Genomic DNA, 24,763 nt, shown 5'->3' on the forward strand with positions numbered 1-24,763 from the left:
TTTCAAATGTAACATTCTCACATCACCACTGATCCTTTCAAATGTAACATTCTCACATCACCACTGATCCTTTCAAATGTAACATTCTCACATCACCACTGATCCTTTCAAATGTAACATTCTCACATCACCACTGATCCTTTCAAATGTAACATTCTCACATCACCACTGATCCTTTCAAATGTAACATTCTCACATCACCACTGATCCTTTCAAATGTAACATTCTCACATCACCACTGATCATTTCAAATGTAACATTCTCACATCACCACTGATCCTTTCAAATGTAACATTCTCGGACTGTGATCTGATCTATCTGTTAGTGTTGCAACAGTGGTTTAAGTACTTAAGGAGCAAAGTAAGGATACTGAAGTTAACATTATCCACTTTGGATAATTTTTGTGGATATTTTACTAAAACATTTGCCTTTATTTGAATTCAAACATTTGAGTTGTTCAGGGAAAATAATCCTGGAGGATAGTACACAAATAAAACGTTCAAGAACATACAGCATCATCCACATATTTTAATTAGCAAAACAAAACACCATGCTTGTCATTTCAACATTAAGTTAGAATCCAATCTTTCAAAAACCTCTCTGACTGAGTAAAAAAAAGTGCAAATATATACAAAACACTTCATTGTAGCCAGCGTTTTAAAGGACTCATTCCTACAACTCCTTCAAAGTAACAAAATAAAATATAAAACCAAAAACAATAATTTAAAAAGAAACATTTTAAACAAATAATTATACAAAATATATTTATATATTTATATAGAATTAAGGACTAGGCAGAGCAATCATCCGTCAGTCAATCAGCCAGTCAGTCACAAAGCTACTTCCTCTTCAGACTAAGTTAATAAATTCCATATATCTTTGAAGCTGTAAACAAGTTTGTTACGTTAAATCGATTAAAACATTTGGGATAAACAGACAAAACCAACAAATAAATTAGAATAAATTTATCTGAGACAAATGTTTTTGTTTTTTTACTAGAACACCGACTATAATGTAATAGTTCTACAGTATCTACTTAGAAACATCACAGGTTTGCACTCACTCTTTTCTTCCTTACATGTTACAGGTGCTTTTTTTATCTTCCTGTTTATACAACATTACAAAACCAGACATACTGACGTGTCTGCAGTGGCTCTGAGTTCCACAGCCCAATCACCAAACTGTAGGCCTACTTTGGATATGATTACAGATTTCACCCAAGAAACCTGATACCGTGTTATACTTACTATTTTAACCAGTTTCAAACCCTATGAGATGGCGTTAACCAAGAGGTACTAAGTCAAAATTCAAGATGTTCTCTTTCAGATTTATGATAAGCTATAATTTTAGAAAGAGGCTCAAACAGAGCGTTGATACCTGCAATACACCTGCAATGCTGACAGGGCAGCTCTGGCAAGCTGGAAGTCATTTCTGACTGAGTCCTTTTCACACACGGTGGACGGTGAGATCCACACCAGACCTAGATCCAGATACACTGACCCCATTTCTCTGCACAAAAATAACACCAGGATGGTGAAACCTATTATCCTTAATTATCCTCCTGCAGCTCTTAAAATGCTAATGAGCTCCAGTTTTATTTGAGAATGTATTTCGCTTAGAGTTCCAAGGCCAAATTCTAAATTGATTTGGTGCTTATCTACAATATGTATCTTCCATGTAGAAAAATAAGTATTTCTTCTGGTGTGGATTTAATGGGTTTTGAAAAGGTATACTAATGGCTCTTTCGCTCCTGGACTGATAAGCAAGTCTAATTATTCTACAGTAATTAGTTAGTTTCAGAGCCATTTAATCTACATAGAAAACAGAGCGTCACTGTGTTTAAGGTCCCAACACAAAACAACACCCAGCGTCTAGACTCTAGAGGGTTAACACCTGTACATTGATAAACCAAAGTATTGGTTTCATTTACTAAATTGTATTTAATCTTTGGGGACTTGATGGATAAAAAGAACAGATATACTGAATTTATATTCAGGATTTGGACTACCACAAACCTCTGGGTTTAGTAGTAGAAATACATATTTGTCTACCATTAGTTATGGGAGAACATTGTAATTTGAGGCTTTATCCTATTCAATGAACAATCTTTTAAAGATATGTTTGTACCTGAAATTTAAAACATGATATAATCTATGGTTAACAATGTATTGTAATGTATGGGTCAAGCCGTATGGCATTATTCAACCCAAAGACAAGAGAGTGATCATTTGATTCTTCTCTCTGCCTCCTTTGGTCATTCCTCACGGTTGTCACTGAACACGTGATGTAGCGATCACAGTCTTATTTTTCAGTTATGGATGTGAAGGGATTCTGTTATTTACTGAATGTACGAATGTATCCTAAATGAACCCGGTCCTGTGTGTGAATTGGCATTGAAAAGACTCTTGCAACTGTGTTAGAGACTTGACATATACAGTATACCTGTAGTACAGAGGACATCAACTGTGTTAGAGACTTGACATATACAGTATACCTGTAGTACAGAGGACATCAACTGTGTTAGAGACTTGACATATACAGTATACCTGTAGTACAGAGGACATCAACTGTGTTCAGGTATGTTCAGTCAAACACTGTACAAAACAAGAGATTTCATTCTTGTGTAAAATGAAAATAAATATGAAATAAATAAAGGCAAAACAATAAATACTTCATCGTTGGAGAGGACTGAACTCAGAACCATCATGTAAATGTACTCAAATAATATTCAGGTATAAGCCTACCAGACTGTATTTCCTCCCAGCAGAGAGAGGAGTATGGAGAGGGGACATGGGAGTGTACAGAGTAAGCTGCTGTACCACCACTGAAAAATACAGATATTCTACTGTCTGTCGTGGAAGGAGTCAACAGAGAAAATGGGCATTTACCATCTGATCAGAACCTACAGATCGGCCTACTGCTACTGGCTCTATGGGACCGTAGGGTAAACAGAATGAAGGATGAAGGTCTCCAGGGTTGGAAATCAGTATTCAAACCAGTAACCTCTCTCTTCTTCTGAACAGTGCTTAGTATGGTAATGTTAACATAGACAGCAAATAGAGGCTTTTCCCCCCATAAACTACCATGGATGACCTACCAGAAGTGAACTCACATACACATAAGCAAGTATTTTATTTAGACAGCATTTAAAACATAAAAATCTATACTGTTATCCCGTCTGTTGTGTTTGGTGTTGCGTTAAACATTATGTTCAAGCTGTCATTTGTAATAATGGCAAACATCGGGAAGAGAAAGACGATTTTCACAGAATGATTATCGCAAGATAGAGAGTCTCTAACGGAACTGTGTGTAATCTAATGAAACATGGCTTGCTGTTTTATTACTAGACCTATTGCTGTTAACGGATCAACTACTTTTAGGATGTTTGATATGGGTTATAAAGGTTGTTTCCACGACAGCAGTAGCCCTGAGTTCTGGACGGGAACCTCTGGGACCCCGACAGATCAGATTCACAGTGGAGCAGACTAAAACAATATTCTGAGTACAATTAGCTGGACAGTTACTAGGGTGGAACGTCCATGAGGAAAGGGCTTCACTTCCTGCTTGACTGCAACACAAAAGGCAAGTTTTAAAACTCTGGACTCTGAGCCATCAGCTAACATCCATTTGGCCCGAATAAAAAATAAATAAATAAAAGAAAAAGGCGCTTTGTAGCTATGGCATTTGAGAGACGAGGGGGATGGCCACCCCTCAGCCCCAACACGCCCCTCAATTTGTCACTTAATCAGGCCTCTGATGCTTCTAGAATTTGGTGTCTTTTGGCCATACACTGCCTCCTTCATCACGTACTGGCATTGAACCTCCAGCCCTAACACAACAAAACAGAGCCTCAAGGCTTTCCTTTGGGGCCAAGAGGTTATAGTCTAGTACTTGTACCATACCATACTTGTGGTAAGACCCATACATTTCAAGATCAAATCTACAGTCCACACCTAAATGTTACTTTTCAGCATTTTGTACAATTATTATCGCAGACCAAAAGCTACTCTTCCCATGGCACTAGCTTGGCAGTTCAGCACAGTTTCCAAGGCAACTTACTGTATGCCTCTATTGGAATGTATCTGGTAGTTATCCACAGCAGTCCTCTTCCATTAGATTAGGCAGTTACTAGAGTCTGCCATTGAAAAGGCCAGTGTGGAGAAAAAAACAACTCAGAATGTCTCACTGGCAATGGCAGGTAGAGGTTTGAGGGAGTGAGGATATTGGGCACAGAATCTGGTCTGTAGACATTGGGCTCAATGTGCTGTGGTTCGTTGTGTTGATTGTCCAGTGTCTTATGTCCTCTTTCTTAATTGCACAAGCTGTGGATGCTCCAACACAGGTCCGTTCACCAGTTCAACCAAACCCCCATTTCCCCCTTCTCTTCCCGACCCCTGCCCCCGGTTCCATCCTCTGTCCTCAGCTGCTGCCCGACATCAGGTTAATGGCTTGTTCCAGTTTGTGTCGCAGCTTGTGTTTGCGGCAGTACCCATCCCTGTCTAGTGCGGTCAAAATCTGAACAGAAAAGTGAGATCATTTTCCCCCTCAACATTAACAACTGTTTATTGCATTACATTTAGGTATCAGTGTAAAAAAAAAATCTGTTGATTTTACGGTAACTAAATGGTAACATACTGTATTATATTTAAAAAAAAGTAACTTACAGGTAGGTAACTGACTACCAGTAAGTTACTGTAAAATACAACAATATTTTATTTCAGTGTACATTAAGTACACTTTTACAATATGAGGTCAAATAAAGCACAGAGTTGGTCCGTGTCTCCTACCTCCTCTTTGTACTTGTTGATGTAGAAGTAGAGCTCACTGAGAGCACTGAGAGTGTTGAACTCGGTGCCATGGAGACGAGACTGCTCCACCAGATAAGCCTCCATGTCCTGGTCACTGATGGTAGGCATCTTACTGATATCTCTGTAGTACCTGACACAAGCAAAGAGACACAAGAGCGCTCAGTGTTAGACTCTTTGAGAGAGAAAATGAAATATGACAGCAAATAAGGTAACTGAAATCGTACCTCTCCACCCAGCTCTTGTAGTTGGGGATGTCTTTAGCGTACAGCAGCTTGTTGGAGGGAGAGTCCTTGCCCAGGCGGTGTTCGGAGGTGGAGCAGGAGTCCATGAAGGTCTGGGCCACCACAGACAGACAGGCATCTGTGATGCTGCTCTTATGGATGTCAAACACAAACTGGGGGTTCTTGATCACGTTTACCCAGAACCGCAGAGGCAGACTGTCAGACAGAGAGAAAGGAGAGAAAAAGAGAGAGGAAGAAAAAGATTGGGACCATTATAGGTGAATCTCAGCGTTACAGTTGGTATTGAAGTGTCACTTGATGCAATAGTTGACAATCCAAAATACAGATTTAAAAAAATGACTCATATAGAGTTTATAGGCACTAAAAGCAGTCATAGTCACACATGGTACAGTATGGTAAAATCTTATGAATTTCCATGTGTTACGTTTTAGTCACTTGTCATAGATCAGAGGTCCAAAATGTTTGTTTTTTTACCAAGCGCACAGTTACAGCTTTGGTTCCATTGACCTATTTATCCTTTCAATGCAGGGTCACACAGAGTGTTCCTTGGTAGTCTTAAACAAATCTACTTTGAAACAAAAGTACATCTCACACACATGGTTATGGGCTTAAAAAAAGAAGACACCTGTACCATGTCAGATGCAGAGTTGAAATGTATTCCATTTTGAGTTTGCATCCCAATATTACACCTTATATACACCACAGAAGACTGAAATATAACAAAAACCGTTTGACATAGAAACACCAGATGTTCTGCATATTTTTTAATAATGTCTATTAATTATGAAATTATGAACAATATTAATAACATTCCACCCATGAGTCCACTAGAGGGCAGCTATAAGGAATACTCCGTGCTTACCAGTTGCTCTTCCAGGTGTGGCGGACATCAGGGTCAGTGATCTGCCTCTTGTCGGCCTGCTCGTCCAGGAAGTCAAACATGTACTTGATGGCCAGAGGGAGGGCACTGCCGCGATGGGCCGTGCTGAACACCGTCTCAAAAAGGTCATCCACAAACTTCTGCAGAGTTCCCTGTATGGTGATCAGACAAGCGGTGTTAACACAGTCCAAGATAGGAATGTGTGCCTGGCAACAATACATTATCATGACACATTATGAGACAATCCACTAAAATACAGAGTTCAATCAACAGACTACAACGAGAAGAGACCTTGGTGGCCAGTAGGCGGGTGAGATAGATCTCAGACACCATCTTGCTGCCGCGGTCGCCTTCCCGTTGGTCAGCATGCTCGTGATTCTTGACCAGGTGCCAAAGCTTGGTGCCAGTCTCCTGGTCAGGGGTGATCATGGGGGCCCGGGAGCGCAGGCTGTCTGGGCTGCTGGACGTCCTCAGGAGACTCTCTGGAAACACAACAACACAGATACTGTAGGAGGCTGGGCTTTCATACAGTAAGTATGGAAAAACTGAAAGGGTCATTAATACGTACCATAACGGCTAAGAGAGGTTCATTAATACGTACCATAACGGCTCAGAGAGGTTCATTAATACGTACCATAACGGCTAAGAGAGGTTCATTAATACGTACCATAACGGCTAAGAGGGGTTCATTAATACGTACCATAACGGCTAAGAGGGGTTCATTAATACGTACCATAACGGCTCAGAGAGGTTCATTAATACGTACCATAACGGCTAAGAGAGGTTCATTAATACGTACCATAACGGCTAAGAGGGGTTCATTAATACGTACCATAATGGCTAAGAGAGGTTCATTAATACGTACCATAACGGCTCAGAGAGTTTCATTAATACGTACCATAACGGCTCAGAGAGGTTCATTAATACGTACCATAACGGCTAAGAGAGGTTCATTAATACGTACCATAACGGCTAAGAGGGGTTCATTAATACGTACCATAACGGCTCAGATAGGTTCATTAATACGTACCATAACGGCTAAGAGGGGTTCATTAATACGTACCATAACGGCTAAGAGAGGTTCATTAATACGTACCATAACGGCTAAGAGGGGTTCATTAATACGTACCATAATGGCTAAGAGAGGTTCATTAATACGTACCATAACGGCTCAGAGAGGTTCATTAATACGTACCATAATGGCTCAGAGAGTTTCATTAATACGTACCATAACGGCTAAGAGGGGTTCATTAATACGTACCATAACGGCTAAGAGAGGTTCATTAATACGTACCATAACGGCTAAGAGGGGTTCATTAATACGTACCATAATGGCTAAGAGAGGTTCATTAATACGTACCATAACGGCTCAGAGAGGTTCATTAATACGTACCATAACGGCTAAGAGAGATTCATTAATACGTACCATAACGGCTAAGAGGGGTTCATTAATACGTACCATAACGGCTCAGAGAGGTTCATTAATACGTACCATAACGGCTCGGAGAGGTTCATTAATACGTACCATAACGGCTAAGAGAGGTTCATTAATACGTACCATAACGGCTCAGAGAGCGGGTGAATGTAAAAGAGTTGGCGATATTGTAGGCAGAGACCTGCTTCTGGACCAGGGCTACCAAAGACCCATCTGCCACCTGTAGGTGGAGGAGGAGAGAGATCTTTAAATCATCTATCATCAAATGAAGGACCATCAATTTGACTGTATTCATCTTTGTGTCTGAGAAATGTGGATGAGTATTATGTGGATGTGTCCAGCTGGTGATGCTGTCTGACCTGGTAGTGGGCCAAGGTGTTGAGCCTCTTCCAGTCACTCTCAATCTTTGTGGTGACGTCCTCATCTTGAAGGATAATTCTAGTCAGTCTTCCTTGTCGCCACTCTGTGAGGACGGAAAACAACAACAACAGAAGATTGGTTTGGGCTATGAGCCGTATCTTTAGTTTCAGCGGGGAATAACTATTAGCCAATGTTGCAATTAGTTACAGTAAATCCTTCACAGTAATAAAGAAAACCTTCACATGTAGGGTCCCCACTGTAAACATGAGTATGTCTGTAGCCTACGAGGCTGTTATTACCATAGACCCGTGTTTCTTAAGAGGCTGTTATTACCATAGACCCGTGTTTCTTAAGAGGCTGTTATTACCATAGACCCGTGTTTCTTAAGAGGCTGTTATTACCATAGACCCGTGTTTCTTAAGAGGCTGTTATTACCATAGACCCGTGTTTCTTAAGAGGCTGTTATTACCATTGACCCGTGTTTCTTAAGAGGCTGTTATTACCATAGACGCGTGTTTCTTAAGAGGCTGTTATTACCATAGACCCGTGTTTCTTAAGAGGCTGTTATTACCATAGACCCGTGTTTCTTAAGAGGCTGTTATTACCATAGACCCGTGTTTCTTAGAGGCTGTTATTACCATAGACCCGTGTTTCTTAAGAGGCTGTTATTACCATAGACCCGTGTTTCTTAAGAGGCTGTTATTACCATAGACCCGTGTTTCTTAAGAGGCTGTTATTACCATAGACCCGTGTTTCTTAAGAGGCTGTTATTACCATAGACCCGTGTTTCTTAGAGGCTGTTATTACCATAGACCCGTGTTTCTTAAGACGCTGTTATTACCATAGACCCGTGTTTCTTAAGAGGCTGTTATTACCATAGACCCGTGTTTCTTAAGAGGCTGTTATTACCATAGACCCGTGTTTCTTAAGAGGCTGTTATTACCATAGACCCGTGTTTCTTAAGAGGCTGTTATTACCATAGACCCGTGTTTCTTAGAGGCTGTTATTACCATAGACCAGTGTTTCTTAAGAGGCTGTTATTACCATAGACCCGTGTTTCTTAAGAGGCTGTTATTACCATAGACGCGTGTTTCTTAAGAGGCTGTTATTACCATAGACCCGTGTTTCTTAGAGGCTGTTATTACCATAGACCAGTGTTTCTTAAGAGGCTGTTATTACCATAGACCCGTGTTTCTTAGAGGCTGTTATTACCATAGACCCGTGTTTCTTAAGAGGCTGTTATTACCATAGACGCGTGTTTCTTAAGAGGCTGTTATTACCATAGACCCGTGTTTCTTAGAGGCTGTTATTACCATAGACCAGTGTTTCTTAAGAGGCTGTTATTACCATAGACCCGTGTTTCTTAGAGGCTGTTATTACCATAGACCCGTGTTTCTTAAGAGGCTGTTATTACCATAGACCCGTGTTTCTTAAGAGGCTGTTATTACCATAGACCAGTGTTTCTTAATCCTGGTCCTGGATTTCTTTTTGGGGGGGCGTTACACCTTTTCCCCCAAAATAATCCAAGCTTGATGATGAGTTGATCATTTGAATTAGCTGTGTAGTGCTAGACCCCTTTGTCCCCCAGGACCAGGATTAAGAAACACTGCTATAGACATCCATATATACAGTAGGTTCTTACCCAGGTCCATATCATCAGCCTGGGGTCTCTGGGAGTAGGAGATGCCCTTGTACACAGCGTCCAGCAGCTTGTCCTTCACCTGAGTGACCGTGTCACAGTTCAGCACCTTCACCGGGACCTCCGTGCCTGCCTCTCCCTCCGGAGGGATACACATCAGAGTCTGGGGAGAGAGAAACCACAGAGCTGTCAGTACTAGAGAGGGACTATCTGGGGAGAGAGAAACCACAGAGCTGTTAGTACTAGAGAGGGACTATCTGGAGAGAGAGAAACCACAGAGCTGTCAGTACTAGAGAGGGACTATCTGGGGAGAGAGAAACCACAGAGCTGTCAGTACTAGAGAGGGACTATCTGGGGAGAGAGAAACCACAGAGCTGTTAGTACTAGAGAGGGACTATCTGGAGAGAGAGAAACCACAGAGCTGTCAGTACTAGAGAGGGACTATCTGGGGAGAGAGAAACCACAGAGCTGTTAGTACTAGAGAGGGACTATCTGGGGAGAGAGAAACCACAGAGCCGTCAGTACTAGAGAGGGACTATCTGGGGAGAGAGAAACCACAGAGCTGTTAGTACTAGAGAGGGACTATCTGGGGAGAGAGAAACCACAGAGCTGTCAGTACTAGAGAGGGACTATCTGGGGAGAGAGAAACCACAGAGCTGTTAGTACTAGAGAGGGACTATCTGGAGAGAGAGAAACCACAGAGCTGTCAGTACTAGAGAGGGACTATCTGGGGAGAGAGAAACCACAGAGCCGTTAGTACTAGAGAGGGACTATCTGGGGAGAGAGAAACCACAGAGCCGTCAGTACTAGAGAGGGACTATCTGGGGAGAGAGAAACCACAGAGCTGTTAGTACTAGAGAGGGACTATCTGGGGAGAGAGAAACCACAGAGCTGCCAGTACTAGAGAGGGACTATCTGGGGAGAGAGAAACCACAGAGCTGTTAGTACTAGAGAGGGACTATCTGGAGAGAGAGAAACCACAGAGCTGTCAGTACTAGAGAGGGACTATCTGGGGAGAGAGAAACCACAGAGCTGTCAGTACTAGAGAGGGACTATCTGGGGAGAGAGAAACCACAGAGCTGTTAGTACTAGAGAGGGACTATCTGGGGAGAGAGAAACCACAGAGCCGTCAGTACTAGAGAGGGACTATCTGGGGAGAGAGAAACCACAGAGCTGTTAGTACTAGAGAGGGACTATCTGGGGAGAGAGAAACCACAGAGCTGTCAGTACTAGAGAGGGACTATCTGGGGAGAGAGAAACCACAGAGCTGTTAGTACTAGAGAGGGACTATCTGGAGAGAGAGAAACCACAGAGCTGTCAGTACTAGAGAGGGACTATCTGGGGAGAGAGAAACCACAGAGCTGTCAGTACTAGAGAGGGACTATCTGGGGAGAGAGAAACCACAGAGCTGTTAGTACTAGAGAGGGACTATCTGGGGAGAGAGAAACCACAGAGCCGTCAGTACTAGAGAGGGACTATCTGGGGAGAGAGAAACCACAGAGCTGTTAGTACTAGAGAGGGACTATCTGGGGAGAGAGAAACCACAGAGCTGTCAGTACTAGAGAGGGACTATCTGGGGAGAGAGAAACCACAGAGCTGTTAGTACTAGAGAGGGACTATCTGGAGAGAGAGAAACCACAGAGCTGTCAGTACTAGAGAGGGACTATCTGGGGAGAGAGAAACCACAGAGCCGTTAGTACTAGAGAGGGACTATCTGGGGAGAGAGAAACCACAGAGCCGTCAGTACTAGAGAGGGACTATCTGGGGAGAGAGAAACCACAGAGCTGTTAGTACTAGAGAGGGACTATCTGGGGAGAGAGAAACCACAGAGCTGCCAGTACTAGAGAGGGACTATCTGGGGAGAGAGAAACCACAGAGCTGTTAGTACTAGAGAGGGACTATCTGGAGAGAGAGAAACCACAGAGCTGTCAGTACTAGAGAGGGACTATCTGGGGAGAGAGAAACCACAGAGCTGTTAGTACTAGAGAGGGACTATCTGGGGAGAGAGAAACCACAGAGCCGTCAGTACTAGAGAGGGACTATCTGGGGAGAGAGAAACCACAGAGCTGTTAGTACTAGAGAGGGACTATCTGGGGAGAGAGAAACCACAGAGCTGTCAGTACTAGAGAGGGACTATCTGGGGAGAGAGAAACCACAGAGCTGTTAGTACTAGAGAGGGACTATCTGGAGAGAGAGAAACCACAGAGCTGTCAGTACTAGAGAGGGACTATCTGGGGAGAGAGAAACCACAGAGCTGTTAGTACTAGAGAGGGACTATCTGGGGAGAGAGAAACCACAGAGCCGTCAGTACTAGAGAGGGACTATCTGGGGAGAGAGAAACCACAGAGCTGTTAGTACTAGAGAGGGACTATCTGGGGAGAGAGAAACCACAGAGCTGTCAGTACTAGAGAGGGACTATCTGGGGAGAGAGAAACCACAGAGCTGTTAGTACTAGAGAGGGACTATCTGGAGAGAGAGAAACCACAGAGCTGTCAGTACTAGAGAGGGACTATCTGGGGAGAGAGAAACCACAGAGCTGTTAGTACTAGAGAGGGACTATCTGGGGAGAGAGAAACCACAGAGCCGTCAGTACTAGAGAGGGACTATCTGGGGAGAGAGAAACCACAGAGCTGTTAGTACTAGAGAGGGACTATCTGGGGAGAGAGAAACCACAGAGCTGTCAGTACTAGAGAGGGACTATCTGGGGAGAGAGAAACCACAGAGCTGTTAGTACTAGAGAGGGACTATCTGGAGAGAGAGAAACCACAGAGCTGTCAGTACTAGAGAGGGACTATCTGGGGAGAGAGAAACCACAGAGCTGTTAGTACTAGAGAGGGACTATCTGGGGAGAGAGAAACCACAGAGCCGTCAGTACTAGAGAGGGACTATCTGGGGAGAGAGAAACCACAGAGCTGTTAGTACTAGAGAGGGACTATCTGGGGAGAGAGAAACCACAGAGCTGTCAGTACTAGAGAGGGACTATCTGGGGAGAGAGAAACCACAGAGCTGTTAGTACTAGAGAGGGACTATCTGGAGAGAGAGAAACCACAGAGCTGTCAGTACTAGAGAGGGACTATCTGGGGAGAGAGAAACCACAGAGCCGTCAGTACTAGAGAGGGACTATCTGGGGAGAGAGAAACCACAGAGCTGTCAGTACTAGAGAGGGACTATCTGGAGAGAGAGAAACCACAGAGCTGTTAGTACTAGAGAGGGACTATCTGGAGAGAGAGAAACCACAGAGCTGTCAGTACTAGAGAGGGACTATCTGGGGAGAGAGAAACCACAGAGCTGTCAGTACTAGAGAGGGACTACCTGGAGAGAGAGAAACCACAGAGCTGTCAGTACTAGAGAGGGACTATCTGGAGAGAGAGAGAGAAACCACAGAGCTGTCAGTACTAGAGAGGGACTATCTGGAGAGAGAGAGAAACCACAGAGCTGTCAGTACTAGAGAGGGACTATCTGGAGAGAGAGAACCCACAGAGCTGTCAGTACTAGAGAGGGACTATCTGGAGAGAGAGAAACCACAGAGCTGTCAGTACTAGAGAGGGACTATCTGGGGAGAGAGAAACCACAGAGCTGTCAGTACTAGAGAGGGACTATCTGGAGAGAGAGAACCCACAGAGCTGTCAGTACTAGAGAGGGACTATCTGGAGAGAGAGAAACCACAGAGCTGTCAGTACTAGAGAGGGACTATCTGGGGAGAGAGAAACCACAGAGCTGTCAGTACTAGAGAGGGACTATCTGGAGAGAGAGAACCCACAGAGCTGTCAGTACTAGAGAGGGACTATCTGGAGAGAGAAACCACAGAGCCGTTAGTACTAGAGAGGGACTATCTGGAGAGAGAGAGAGAAACCACAGAGCTGTCAGTACTAGAGAGGGACTATCTGGAGAGAGAGAGAAACCACAGAGCTGTCAGTACTAGAGAGGGACTATCTGGAGAGAGAGAACCCACAGAGCTGTCAGTACTAGAGAGGGACTATCTGGAGAGAGAGAAACCACAGAGCTGTCAGTACTAGAGAGGGACTATCTGGGGAGAGAGAAACCACAGAGCTGTTAGTACTAGAGAGGGACTATCTGGGGAGAGAGAAACCACAGAGCCGTCAGTACTAGAGAGGGACTATCTGGGGAGAGAGAAACCACAGAGCTGTTAGTACTAGAGAGGGACTATCTGGGGAGAGAGAAACCACAGAGCTGTCAGTACTAGAGAGGGACTATCTGGGGAGAGAGAAACCACAGAGCTGTTAGTACTAGAGAGGGACTATCTGGAGAGAGAGAAACCACAGAGCTGTCAGTACTAGAGAGGGACTATCTGGGGAGAGAGAAACCACAGAGCCGTTAGTACTAGAGAGGGACTATCTGGGGAGAGAGAAACCACAGAGCCGTCAGTACTAGAGAGGGACTATCTGGGGAGAGAGAAACCACAGAGCCGTCAGTACTAGAGAGGGACTATCTGGGGAGAGAGAAACCACAGAGCTGTTAGTACTAGAGAGGGACTATCTGGGGAGAGAGAAACCACAGAGCTGCCAGTACTAGAGAGGGACTATCTGGGGAGAGAGAAACCACAGAGCTGTTAGTACTAGAGAGGGACTATCTGGAGAGAGAGAAACCACAGAGCTGTCAGTACTAGAGAGGGACTATCTGGGGAGAGAGAAACCACAGAGCTGTTAGTACTAGAGAGGGACTATCTGGGGAGAGAGAAACCACAGAGCCGTCAGTACTAGAGAGGGACTATCTGGGGAGAGAGAAACCACAGAGCTGTTAGTACTAGAGAGGGACTATCTGGGGAGAGAGAAACCACAGAGCTGTCAGTACTAGAGAGGGACTATCTGGGGAGAGAGAAACCACAGAGCTGTTAGTACTAGAGAGGGACTATCTGGAGAGAGAGAAACCACAGAGCTGTCAGTACTAGAGAGGGACTATCTGGGGAGAGAGAAACCACAGAGCTGTTAGTACTAGAGAGGGACTATCTGGGGAGAGAGAAACCACAGAGCCGTCAGTACTAGAGAGGGACTATCTGGGGAGAGAGAAACCACAGAGCTGTTAGTACTAGAGAGGGACTATCTGGGGAGAGAGAAACCACAGAGCTGTCAGTACTAGAGAGGGACTATCTGGGGAGAGAGAAACCACAGAGCTGTTAGTACTAGAGAGGGACTATCTGGAGAGAGAGAAACCACAGAGCTGTCAGTACTAGAGAGGGACTATCTGGGGAGAGAGAAACCACAGAGCTGTTAGTACTAGAGAGGGACTATCTGGGGAGAGAGAAACCACAGAGCCGTCAGTACTAGAGAGGGACTATCTGGGGAGAGAGAAACCACAGAGCTGTTAGTACTAGAGAGGGACTATCTGGGGAGAGAGAAACCACAGAGCTGTCAGTACTAGAGAGGGACTATCTGGGGAGAGAGAAACCACAGAGCTGTTAGTACTAGAGAGGGACTATCTGGAGAGAGAGAAACCACAGAGCTGTCAGTACTAGAGAGGGACTATCTGGGGAGAGAGAAACCACAGAGCTGTTAGTACTAGAGAGGGACTATCTGGGGAGAGAGAAACCACAGAGCCGTCAGTACTAGAGAGGGACTATCTGGGGAGAGAGAAACCACAGAGCTGTTAGTACTAGAGAGGGACTATCTGGGGAGAGAGAAACCACAGAGCTGTCAGTACTAGAGAGGGACTATCTGGGGAGAGAGAAACCACAGAGCTGTTAGTACTAGAGAGGGACTATCTGGAGAGAGAGAAACCACAGAGCTGTCAGTACTAGAGAGGGACTATCTGGGGAGAGAGAAACCACAGAGCCGTCAGTACTAGAGAGGGACTATCTGGGGAGAGAGAAACCACAGAGCTGTCAGTACTAGAGAGGGACTATCTGGAGAGAGAGAAACCACAGAGCTGTTAGTACTAGAGAGGGACTATCTGGAGAGAGAGAAACCACAGAGCTGTCAGTACTAGAGAGGGACTATCTGGGGAGAGAGAAACCACAGAGCCGTTAGTACTAGAGAGGGACTATCTGGGGAGAGAGAAACCACAGAGCCGTCAGTACTAGAGAGGGACTATCTGGGGAGAGAGAAACCACAGAGCTGTTAGTACTAGAGAGGGACTATCTGGGGAGAGAGAAACCACAGAGCTGCCAGTACTAGAGAGGGACTATCTGGGGAGAGAGAAACCACAGAGCTGTTAGTACTAGAGAGGGACTATCTGGAGAGAGAGAAACCACAGAGCTGTCAGTACTAGAGAGGGACTATCTGGGGAGAGAGAAACCACAGAGCTGTTAGTACTAGAGAGGGACTATCTGGGGAGAGAGAAACCACAGAGCCGTCAGTACTAGAGAGGGACTATCTGGGGAGAGAGAAACCACAGAGCTGTTAGTACTAGAGAGGGACTATCTGGGGAGAGAGAAACCACAGAGCTGTCAGTACTAGAGAGGGACTATCTGGGGAGAGAGAAACCACAGAGCTGTTAGTACTAGAGAGGGACTATCTGGAGAGAGAGAAACCACAGAGCTGTCAGTACTAGAGAGGGACTATCTGGGGAGAGAGAAACCACAGAGCTGTTAGTACTAGAGAGGGACTATCTGGGGAGAGAGAAACCACAGAGCCGTCAGTACTAGAGAGGGACTATCTGGGGAGAGAGAAACCACAGAGCTGTTAGTACTAGAGAGGGACTATCTGGGGAGAGAGAAACCACAGAGCTGTCAGTACTAGAGAGGGACTATCTGGGGAGAGAGAAACCACAGAGCTGTTAGTACTAGAGAGGGACTATCTGGAGAGAGAGAAACCACAGAGCTGTCAGTACTAGAGAGGGACTATCTGGGGAGAGAGAAACCACAGAGCTGTTAGTACTAGAGAGGGACTATCTGGGGAGAGAGAAACCACAGAGCCGTCAGTACTAGAGAGGGACTATCTGGGGAGAGAGAAACCACAGAGCTGTTAGTACTAGAGAGGGACTATCTGGGGAGAGAGAAACCACAGAGCTGTCAGTACTAGAGAGGGACTATCTGGGGAGAGAGAAACCACAGAGCTGTTAGTACTAGAGAGGGACTATCTGGAGAGAGAGAAACCACAGAGCTGTCAGTACTAGAGAGGGACTATCTGGGGAGAGAGAAACCACAGAGCTGTTAGTACTAGAGAGGGACTATCTGGGGAGAGAGAAACCACAGAGCCGTCAGTACTAGAGAGGGACTATCTGGGGAGAGAGAAACCACAGAGCTGTTAGTACTAGAGAGGGACTATCTGGGGAGAGAGAAACCACAGAGCTGTCAGTACTAGAGAGGGACTATCTGGGGAGAGAGAAACCACAGAGCTGTTAGTACTAGAGAGGGACTATCTGGAGAGAGAGAAACCACAGAGCTGTCAGTACTAGAGAGGGACTATCTGGGGAGAGAGAAACCACAGAGCCGTCAGTACTAGAGAGGGACTATCTGGGGAGAGAGAAACCACAGAGCTGTCAGTACTAGAGAGGGACTATCTGGAGAGAGAGAAACCACAGAGCTGTTAGTACTAGAGAGGGACTATCTGGAGAGAGAGAAACCACAGAGCTGTCAGTACTAGAGAGGGACTATCTGGGGAGAGAGAAACCACAGAGCTGTCAGTACTAGAGAGGGACTACCTGGAGAGAGAGAAACCACAGAGCTGTCAGTACTAGAGAGGGACTATCTGGAGAGAGAGAGAGAAACCACAGAGCTGTCAGTACTAGAGAGGGACTATCTGGAGAGAGAGAGAAACCACAGAGCTGTCAGTACTAGAGAGGGACTATCTGGAGAGAGAGAACCCACAGAGCTGTCAGTACTAGAGAGGGACTATCTGGAGAGAGAGAAACCACAGAGCTGTCAGTACTAGAGAGGGACTATCTGGGGAGAGAGAAACCACAGAGCTGTCAGTACTAGAGAGGGACTATCTGGAGAGAGAGAACCCACAGAGCTGTCAGTACTAGAGAGGGACTATCTGGAGAGAGAGAAACCACAGAGCTGTCAGTACTAGAGAGGGACTATCTGGGGAGAGAGAAACCACAGAGCTGTCAGTACTAGAGAGGGACTATCTGGAGAGAGAGAACCCACAGAGCTGTCAGTACTAGAGAGGGACTATCTGGAGAGAGAAACCACAGAGCCGTTAGTACTAGAGAGGGACTATCTGGAGAGAGAGAGAGAAACCACAGAGCTGTCAGTACTAGAGAGGGACTATCTGGAGAGAGAGAGAAACCACAGAGCTGTCAGTACTAGAGAGGGACTATCTGGAGAGAGAGAACCCACAGAGCTGTCAGTACTAGAGAGGGACTATCTGGAGAGAGAGAAACCACAGAGCTGTCAGTACTAGAGAGGGACTATCTGGGGAGAGAGAAACCACAGAGCTGTTAGTACTAGAGAGGGACTATCTGGGGAGAGAGAAACCACAGAGCCGTCAGTACTAGAGAGGGACTATCTGGGGAGAGAGAAACCACAGAGCTGTTAGTACTAGAGAGGGACTATCTGGGGAGAGAGAAACCACAGAGCTGTCAGTACTAGAGAGGGACTATCTGGGGAGAGAGAAACCACAGAGCTGTTAGTACTAGAGAGGGACTATCTGGAGAGAGAGAAACCACAGAGCTGTCAGTACTAGAGAGGGACTATCTGGGGAGAGAGAAACCACAGAGCCGTTAGTACTAGAGAGGGACTATCTGGGGAGAGAGAAACCACAGAGCCGTCAGTACTAGAGAGGGACTATCTGGGGAGAGAGAAACCACAGAGCTGTTAGTACTAGAGAGGGACTATCTGGGGAGAGAGAAACCACAGAGCTGCCAGTACTAGAGAGGGACTATCTGGGGAGAGAGAAACCACAGAGCTGTTAGTACTAGAGAGGGACTATCTGGAGAGAGAGAAACCACAGAGCTGTCAGTACTAGAGAGGGACTATCTGGGGAGAGAGAAACCACAGAGCTGTTAGTACTAGAGAGGGACTATCTGGGGAGAGAGAAACCACAGAGCCGTCAGTACTAGAGAGGGACTATCTGGGGAGAGAGAAACCACAGAGCTGTTAGTACTAGAGAGGGACTATCTGGGGAGAGAGAAACCACAGAGCTGTCAGTACTAGAGAGGGACTATCTGGGGAGAGAGAAACCACAGAGCTGTTAGTACTAGAGAGGGACTATCTGGAGAGAGAGAAACCACAGAGCTGTCAGTACTAGAGAGGGACTATCTGGGGAGAGAGAAACCACAGAGCTGTTAGTACTAGAGAGGGACTATCTGGGGAGAGAGAAACCACAGAGCCGTCAGTACTAGAGAGGGACTATCTGGGGAGAGAGAAACCACAGAGCTGTTAGTACTAGAGAGGGACTATCTGGGGAGAGAGAAACCACAGAGCTGTCAGTACTAGAGAGGGACTATCTGGGGAGAGAGAAACCACAGAGCTGTTAGTACTAGAGAGGGACTATCTGGAGAGAGAGAAACCACAGAGCTGTCAGTACTAGAGAGGGACTATCTGGGGAGAGAGAAACCACAGAGCTGTTAGTACTAGAGAGGGACTATCTGGGGAGAGAGAAACCACAGAGCCGTCAGTACTAGAGAGGGACTATCTGGGGAGAGAGAAACCACAGAGCTGTTAGTACTAGAGAGGGACTATCTGGGGAGAGAGAAACCACAGAGCTGTCAGTACTAGAGAGGGACTATCTGGGGAGAGAGAAACCACAGAGCTGTTAGTACTAGAGAGGGACTATCTGGAGAGAGAGAAACCACAGAGCTGTCAGTACTAGAGAGGGACTATCTGGGGAGAGAGAAACCACAGAGCTGTTAGTACTAGAGAGGGACTATCTGGGGAGAGAGAAACCACAGAGCCGTCAGTACTAGAGAGGGACTATCTGGGGAGAGAGAAACCACAGAGCTGTTAGTACTAGAGAGGGACTATCTGGGGAGAGAGAAACCACAGAGCTGTCAGTACTAGAGAGGGACTATCTGGGGAGAGAGAAACCACAGAGCTGTTAGTACTAGAGAGGGACTATCTGGAGAGAGAGAAACCACAGAGCTGTCAGTACTAGAGAGGGACTATCTGGGGAGAGAGAAACCACAGAGCCGTCAGTACTAGAGAGGGACTATCTGGGGAGAGAGAAACCACAGAGCTGTCAGTACTAGAGAGGGACTATCTGGAGAGAGAGAAACCACAGAGCTGTTAGTACTAGAGAGGGACTATCTGGAGAGAGAGAAACCACAGAGCTGTCAGTACTAGAGAGGGACTATCTGGGGAGAGAGAAACCACAGAGCTGTCAGTACTAGAGAGGGACTACCTGGAGAGAGAGAAACCACAGAGCTGTCAGTACTAGAGAGGGACTATCTGGAGAGAGAGAGAGAAACCACAGAGCTGTCAGTACTAGAGAGGGACTATCTGGAGAGAGAGAGAAACCACAGAGCTGTCAGTACTAGAGAGGGACTATCTGGAGAGAGAGAACCCACAGAGCTGTCAGTACTAGAGAGGGACTATCTGGAGAGAGAGAAACCACAGAGCTGTCAGTACTAGAGAGGGACTATCTGGGGAGAGAGAAACCACAGAGCTGTCAGTACTAGAGAGGGACTATCTGGAGAGAGAGAACCCACAGAGCTGTCAGTACTAGAGAGGGACTATCTGGAGAGAGAGAAACCACAGAGCTGTCAGTACTAGAGAGGGACTATCTGGGGAGAGAGAAACCACAGAGCTGTCAGTACTAGAGAGGGACTATCTGGAGAGAGAGAACCCACAGAGCTGTCAGTACTAGAGAGGGACTATCTGGAGAGAGAAACCACAGAGCCGTTAGTACTAGAGAGGGACTATCTGGAGAGAGAGAGAGAAACCACAGAGCTGTCAGTACTAGAGAGGGACTATCTGGAGAGAGAGAAAAACCACAGAGCTGTCAGTACTAGAGAGGGACTATCTGGAGAGAGAGAACCCACAGAGCTGTCAGTACTAGAGAGGGACTATCTGGAGAGAGAGAAACCACAGAGCTGTCAGTACTAGAGAGGGACTATCTGGGGAGAGAGAAACCACAGAGCTGTCAGTACTAGAGAGGGACTATCTGGGGAGAGAGAAACCACAGAGCTGTCAGTACTAGAGAGGGACTATCTGGGGAGAGAGAAACCACAGAGCTGTTAGTACTAGAGAGGGACTATCTGGGGAGAGAGAAACCACAGAGCCGTCAGTACTAGAGAGGGACTATCTGGGGAGAGAGAAACCACAGAGCTGTTAGTACTAGAGAGGGACTATCTGGGGAGAGAGAAACCACAGAGCTGTCAGTACTAGAGAGGGACTATCTGGGGAGAGAGAAACCACAGAGCTGTTAGTACTAGAGAGGGACTATCTGGAGAGAGAGAAACCACAGAGCTGTCAGTACTAGAGAGGGACTATCTGGGGAGAGAGAAACCACAGAGCTGTTAGTACTAGAGAGGGACTATCTGGGGAGAGAGAAACCACAGAGCCGTCAGTACTAGAGAGGGACTATCTGGGGAGAGAGAAACCACAGAGCTGTTAGTACTAGAGAGGGACTATCTGGGGAGAGAGAAACCACAGAGCTGTCAGTACTAGAGAGGGACTATCTGGGGAGAGAGAAACCACAGAGCTGTTAGTACTAGAGAGGGACTATCTGGAGAGAGAGAAACCACAGAGCTGTCAGTACTAGAGAGGGACTATCTGGGGAGAGAGAAACCACAGAGCTGTTAGTACTAGAGAGGGACTATCTGGGGAGAGAGAAACCACAGAGCCGTCAGTACTAGAGAGGGACTATCTGGGGAGAGAGAAACCACAGAGCTGTTAGTACTAGAGAGGGACTATCTGGGGAGAGAGAAACCACAGAGCTGTCAGTACTAGAGAGGGACTATCTGGGGAGAGAGAAACCACAGAGCTGTTAGTACTAGAGAGGGACTATCTGGAGAGAGAGAAACCACAGAGCTGTCAGTACTAGAGAGGGACTATCTGGGGAGAGAGAAACCACAGAGCCGTCAGTACTAGAGAGGGACTATCTGGGGAGAGAGAAACCACAGAGCTGTCAGTACTAGAGAGGGACTATCTGGAGAGAGAGAAACCACAGAGCTGTTAGTACTAGAGAGGGACTATCTGGAGAGAGAGAAACCACAGAGCTGTCAGTACTAGAGAGGGACTATCTGGGGAGAGAGAAACCACAGAGCTGTCAGTACTAGAGAGGGACTACCTGGAGAGAGAGAAACCACAGAGCTGTCAGTACTAGAGAGGGACTATCTGGAGAGAGAGAGAGAAACCACAGAGCTGTCAGTACTAGAGAGGGACTATCTGGAGAGAGAGAGAAACCACAGAGCTGTCAGTACTAGAGAGGGACTATCTGGAGAGAGAGAACCCACAGAGCTGTCAGTACTAGAGAGGGACTATCTGGAGAGAGAGAAACCACAGAGCTGTCAGTACTAGAGAGGGACTATCTGGGGAGAGAGAAACCACAGAGCTGTCAGTACTAGAGAGGGACTATCTGGAGAGAGAGAACCCACAGAGCTGTCAGTACTAGAGAGGGACTATCTGGAGAGAGAGAAACCACAGAGCTGTCAGTACTAGAGAGGGACTATCTGGGGAGAGAGAAACCACAGAGCTGTCAGTACTAGAGAGGGACTATCTGGAGAGAGAGAACCCACAGAGCTGTCAGTACTAGAGAGGGACTATCTGGAGAGAGAAACCACAGAGCCGTTAGTACTAGAGAGGGACTATCTGGAGAGAGAGAGAGAAACCACAGAGCTGTCAGTACTAGAGAGGGACTATCTGGAGAGAGAGAGAAACCACAGAGCTGTCAGTACTAGAGAGGGACTATCTGGAGAGAGAGAACCCACAGAGCTGTCAGTACTAGAGAGGGACTATCTGGAGAGAGAGAAACCACAGAGCTGTCAGTACTAGAGAGGGACTATCTGGGGAGAGAGAAACCACAGAGCTGTCAGTACTAGAGAGGGACTATCTGGAGAGAGAGAACCCACAGAGCTGTCAGTACTAGAGAGGGACTATCTGGAGAGAGAGAAACCACAGAGCTGTCAGTACTAGAGAGGGACTATCTGGGGAGAGAGAAACCACAGAGCTGTCAGTACTAGAGAGGGACTATCTGGAGAGAGAGAACCCACAGAGCTGTCAGTACTAGAGAGGGACTATCTGGAGAGAGAAACCACAGAGCCGTTAGTACTAGAGAGGGACTATCTGGGGAGAGAGAAACCACAGAGCTGTCAGTACTAGAGAGCGACTATCTGGAGAGAGAAACCACAGAGCTGTTAGTCCTAGAGAGGGACTATCTGGAGAGAGAGAGAAACCACAGAGCTGTCAGTACTAGAGAGGGACTATCTGGAGAGAGAGAAACCACAGAGCCGTTAGTACTAGAGAGGGACTATCTGGAGAGAGAGAAACCACAGAGCTGTTAGTACTAGAGAGGGACTATCTGGAGAGAGAAACCACAGCGCTGTCAGTACTAGAGAGGGACTATCTGGGGAGAGAGAAACCACAGAGCTGTTAGTACTAGAGAGGGACTATCTGGGGAGAGAGAAACCACAGCGCTGTCAGTACTAGAGAGGGACTATCTGGGGAGAGAGAAACCACAGAGCTGTTAGTACTAGAGAGGGACTATCTGGGGAGAGAGAAACCACAGAGCTGTCAGTACTAGAGAGGGACTATCTGGAGAGAGAGAGAAGGACAGGACTACTAGAGAGGGACAGGACTAATAGAGAGGGACAGGACTACTAGACAGGACTACTAGACAGGACTACTAGAGAGGGACAGGACTACTAGAGAGGGACAGGACTACTAGACAGGACTACTAGAGACGGACAGGACTACTAGACAGGACTACTAGAGAGGGACAGGACTACTAGAGAGGGACAGGACTACTAGACAGGACTACTAGAGAGGGACAGGACTACTAGAGAGGGACAAGACTACTAGAGAGGGACAGGACTACTAGAGAGGGACAGGACTACTAGAGAGGGACAGGACTACTAGACAGGACTACTAGAGAGGGACATGACTACTAGAGTGGGACAGGACTACTAGACAGGACTACTAGAGAGGGACAGGACTACTAGAGAGGGACAGGACTACTAGACAGGACTACTAGACAGGACTACTAGATAGGGACAGGACTACTAGAGAGGGACAGGACTACTAGAGAGGGACAGGACTACTAGAGAGGGACAGGACTACTAGACAGGACTACTAGAGAGGGACAGGACTACTAGACAGGACTACTAGAGAGGGACAGGACTACTAGAGAGGGACAGGACTACTAGAGAGGGACAGGACTACTAGACAGGACTACTAGAGAGGGACAGGACTACTAGACAGGACTACTAGAGAGGGACAGGACTACTAGAGAGGGACAGGACTACTAGAGCACTGCACTGAGTCTCTTTAAAGGGGTATTCTTCCAGTTAAAGAGAGAGAGAGATTTAGACTGCAATTTCCTCAGGTGTTTGTTTGTCATGAATCACTTTAAATGCTATTTTATCAATAGTCTCCCCCAGAGATATTAACTACATTGTCGATAATGAAGATTTGATCTGTTTGAAGAAAATCAGTGACGACTACAAGCGATCTGGAGGACACATTTTTTAGCCATCCTCAGGTCAATAGAAAACTGACAGAGGACATTGATTTAACTACAAACAAAGATTTATATGACACAACGTGCCATAGTTAAAAGGAGGAGATTGAGGATTGAGAGCAAACACATAATATATTTGACCCGTTCTGGCACCCCTTCACAGCTCAGCCAGTCACAATATAGAGAAGTCAGGCTCTATTTGGTAAAGTGTCATTATAACCAATTGAGATGTATTCAGCCTCATTTGCAACTTGCATTGACACATTAACAAACATAAAAGAATGAGGCCATCCTCTGAATTCCTATACAAACTCTACACAGTGACTATCCTAGCTCATAGATTCTGTATTGTCTACTGGTTAACGTCTTTCTGTAAACTAGTGTGCCATGTTGCTATGTCAGTATTGACAGACGGTAAACAATGATTTGCTGTAGGCCTGACGGGGTTTCTGTGTGTTCAGCACTATTTACTCTAGAGCAGAGGTGTCAAACATACTGCCTGCAGGCCAAATCCGTCTCGCGAGGCAGGGAGTCCAATCCGGCCCACGGGTGTTTCGAAAATGACTAAAGCCAAATAAAATTATGAATGATAATGGACCTACATTCATACAGTTTCTTGACTGTGTCCAGCTCGCTAATAATCACTGAAATGCTAGACAATCAGGGAGCATCAAAACATCCAAAACAGATGGTTAGAGGACTATTTTCTGCAAATTTTGACAGCGAGGAAATATAACCCATTTTCAGTGCGGCCCTCCGGACCTCGTTGAAGACCGAATGCGGCTCCCAGGGCAAAATGGATTTTACACCTCTGCTCTCGAGGAATCCCGACTAATGGAAAAGCATTGATTCTAATTTTTACACAATCTACAACTAGATG

At 46.1% G+C, this 24,763-nt stretch overlaps 1 protein-coding gene across 3 annotated transcripts in view; it reads right to left on the minus strand.

Moving 5' to 3' along the window:
• Positions 1-508: 508 nt before the first annotated feature.
• Positions 509-24,763, minus strand: part of LOC139542967 (plexin A3-like) — a 174,115-nt gene continuing 149,860 nt past the window's right edge. For all 3 annotated transcript variants that reach the window (XM_071348993.1, XM_071348994.1, XM_071348992.1), the window contains exons 25-32: positions 9,368-9,527; positions 7,725-7,828; positions 7,489-7,585; positions 6,222-6,412; positions 5,913-6,082; positions 5,033-5,245; positions 4,788-4,938; positions 509-4,515 (exon numbers count right to left, since the gene is read on the minus strand). In XM_071348993.1, the coding sequence (XP_071205094.1) occupies positions 4,420-4,515; positions 4,788-4,938; positions 5,033-5,245; positions 5,913-6,082; positions 6,222-6,412; positions 7,489-7,585; positions 7,725-7,828; positions 9,368-9,527 (1,182 nt within the window). In that variant the 3' untranslated portion in view covers positions 509-4,419. The remainder of the gene's footprint in view (positions 4,516-4,787; positions 4,939-5,032; positions 5,246-5,912; positions 6,083-6,221; positions 6,413-7,488; positions 7,586-7,724; positions 7,829-9,367; positions 9,528-24,763) is intronic.

The sequence above is a fragment of the Salvelinus alpinus genome, chromosome 17 (genome assembly GCF_045679555.1).
Source record: "Salvelinus alpinus chromosome 17, SLU_Salpinus.1, whole genome shotgun sequence".
Taxonomy (NCBI): domain Eukaryota; kingdom Metazoa; phylum Chordata; class Actinopteri; order Salmoniformes; family Salmonidae; genus Salvelinus; species Salvelinus alpinus.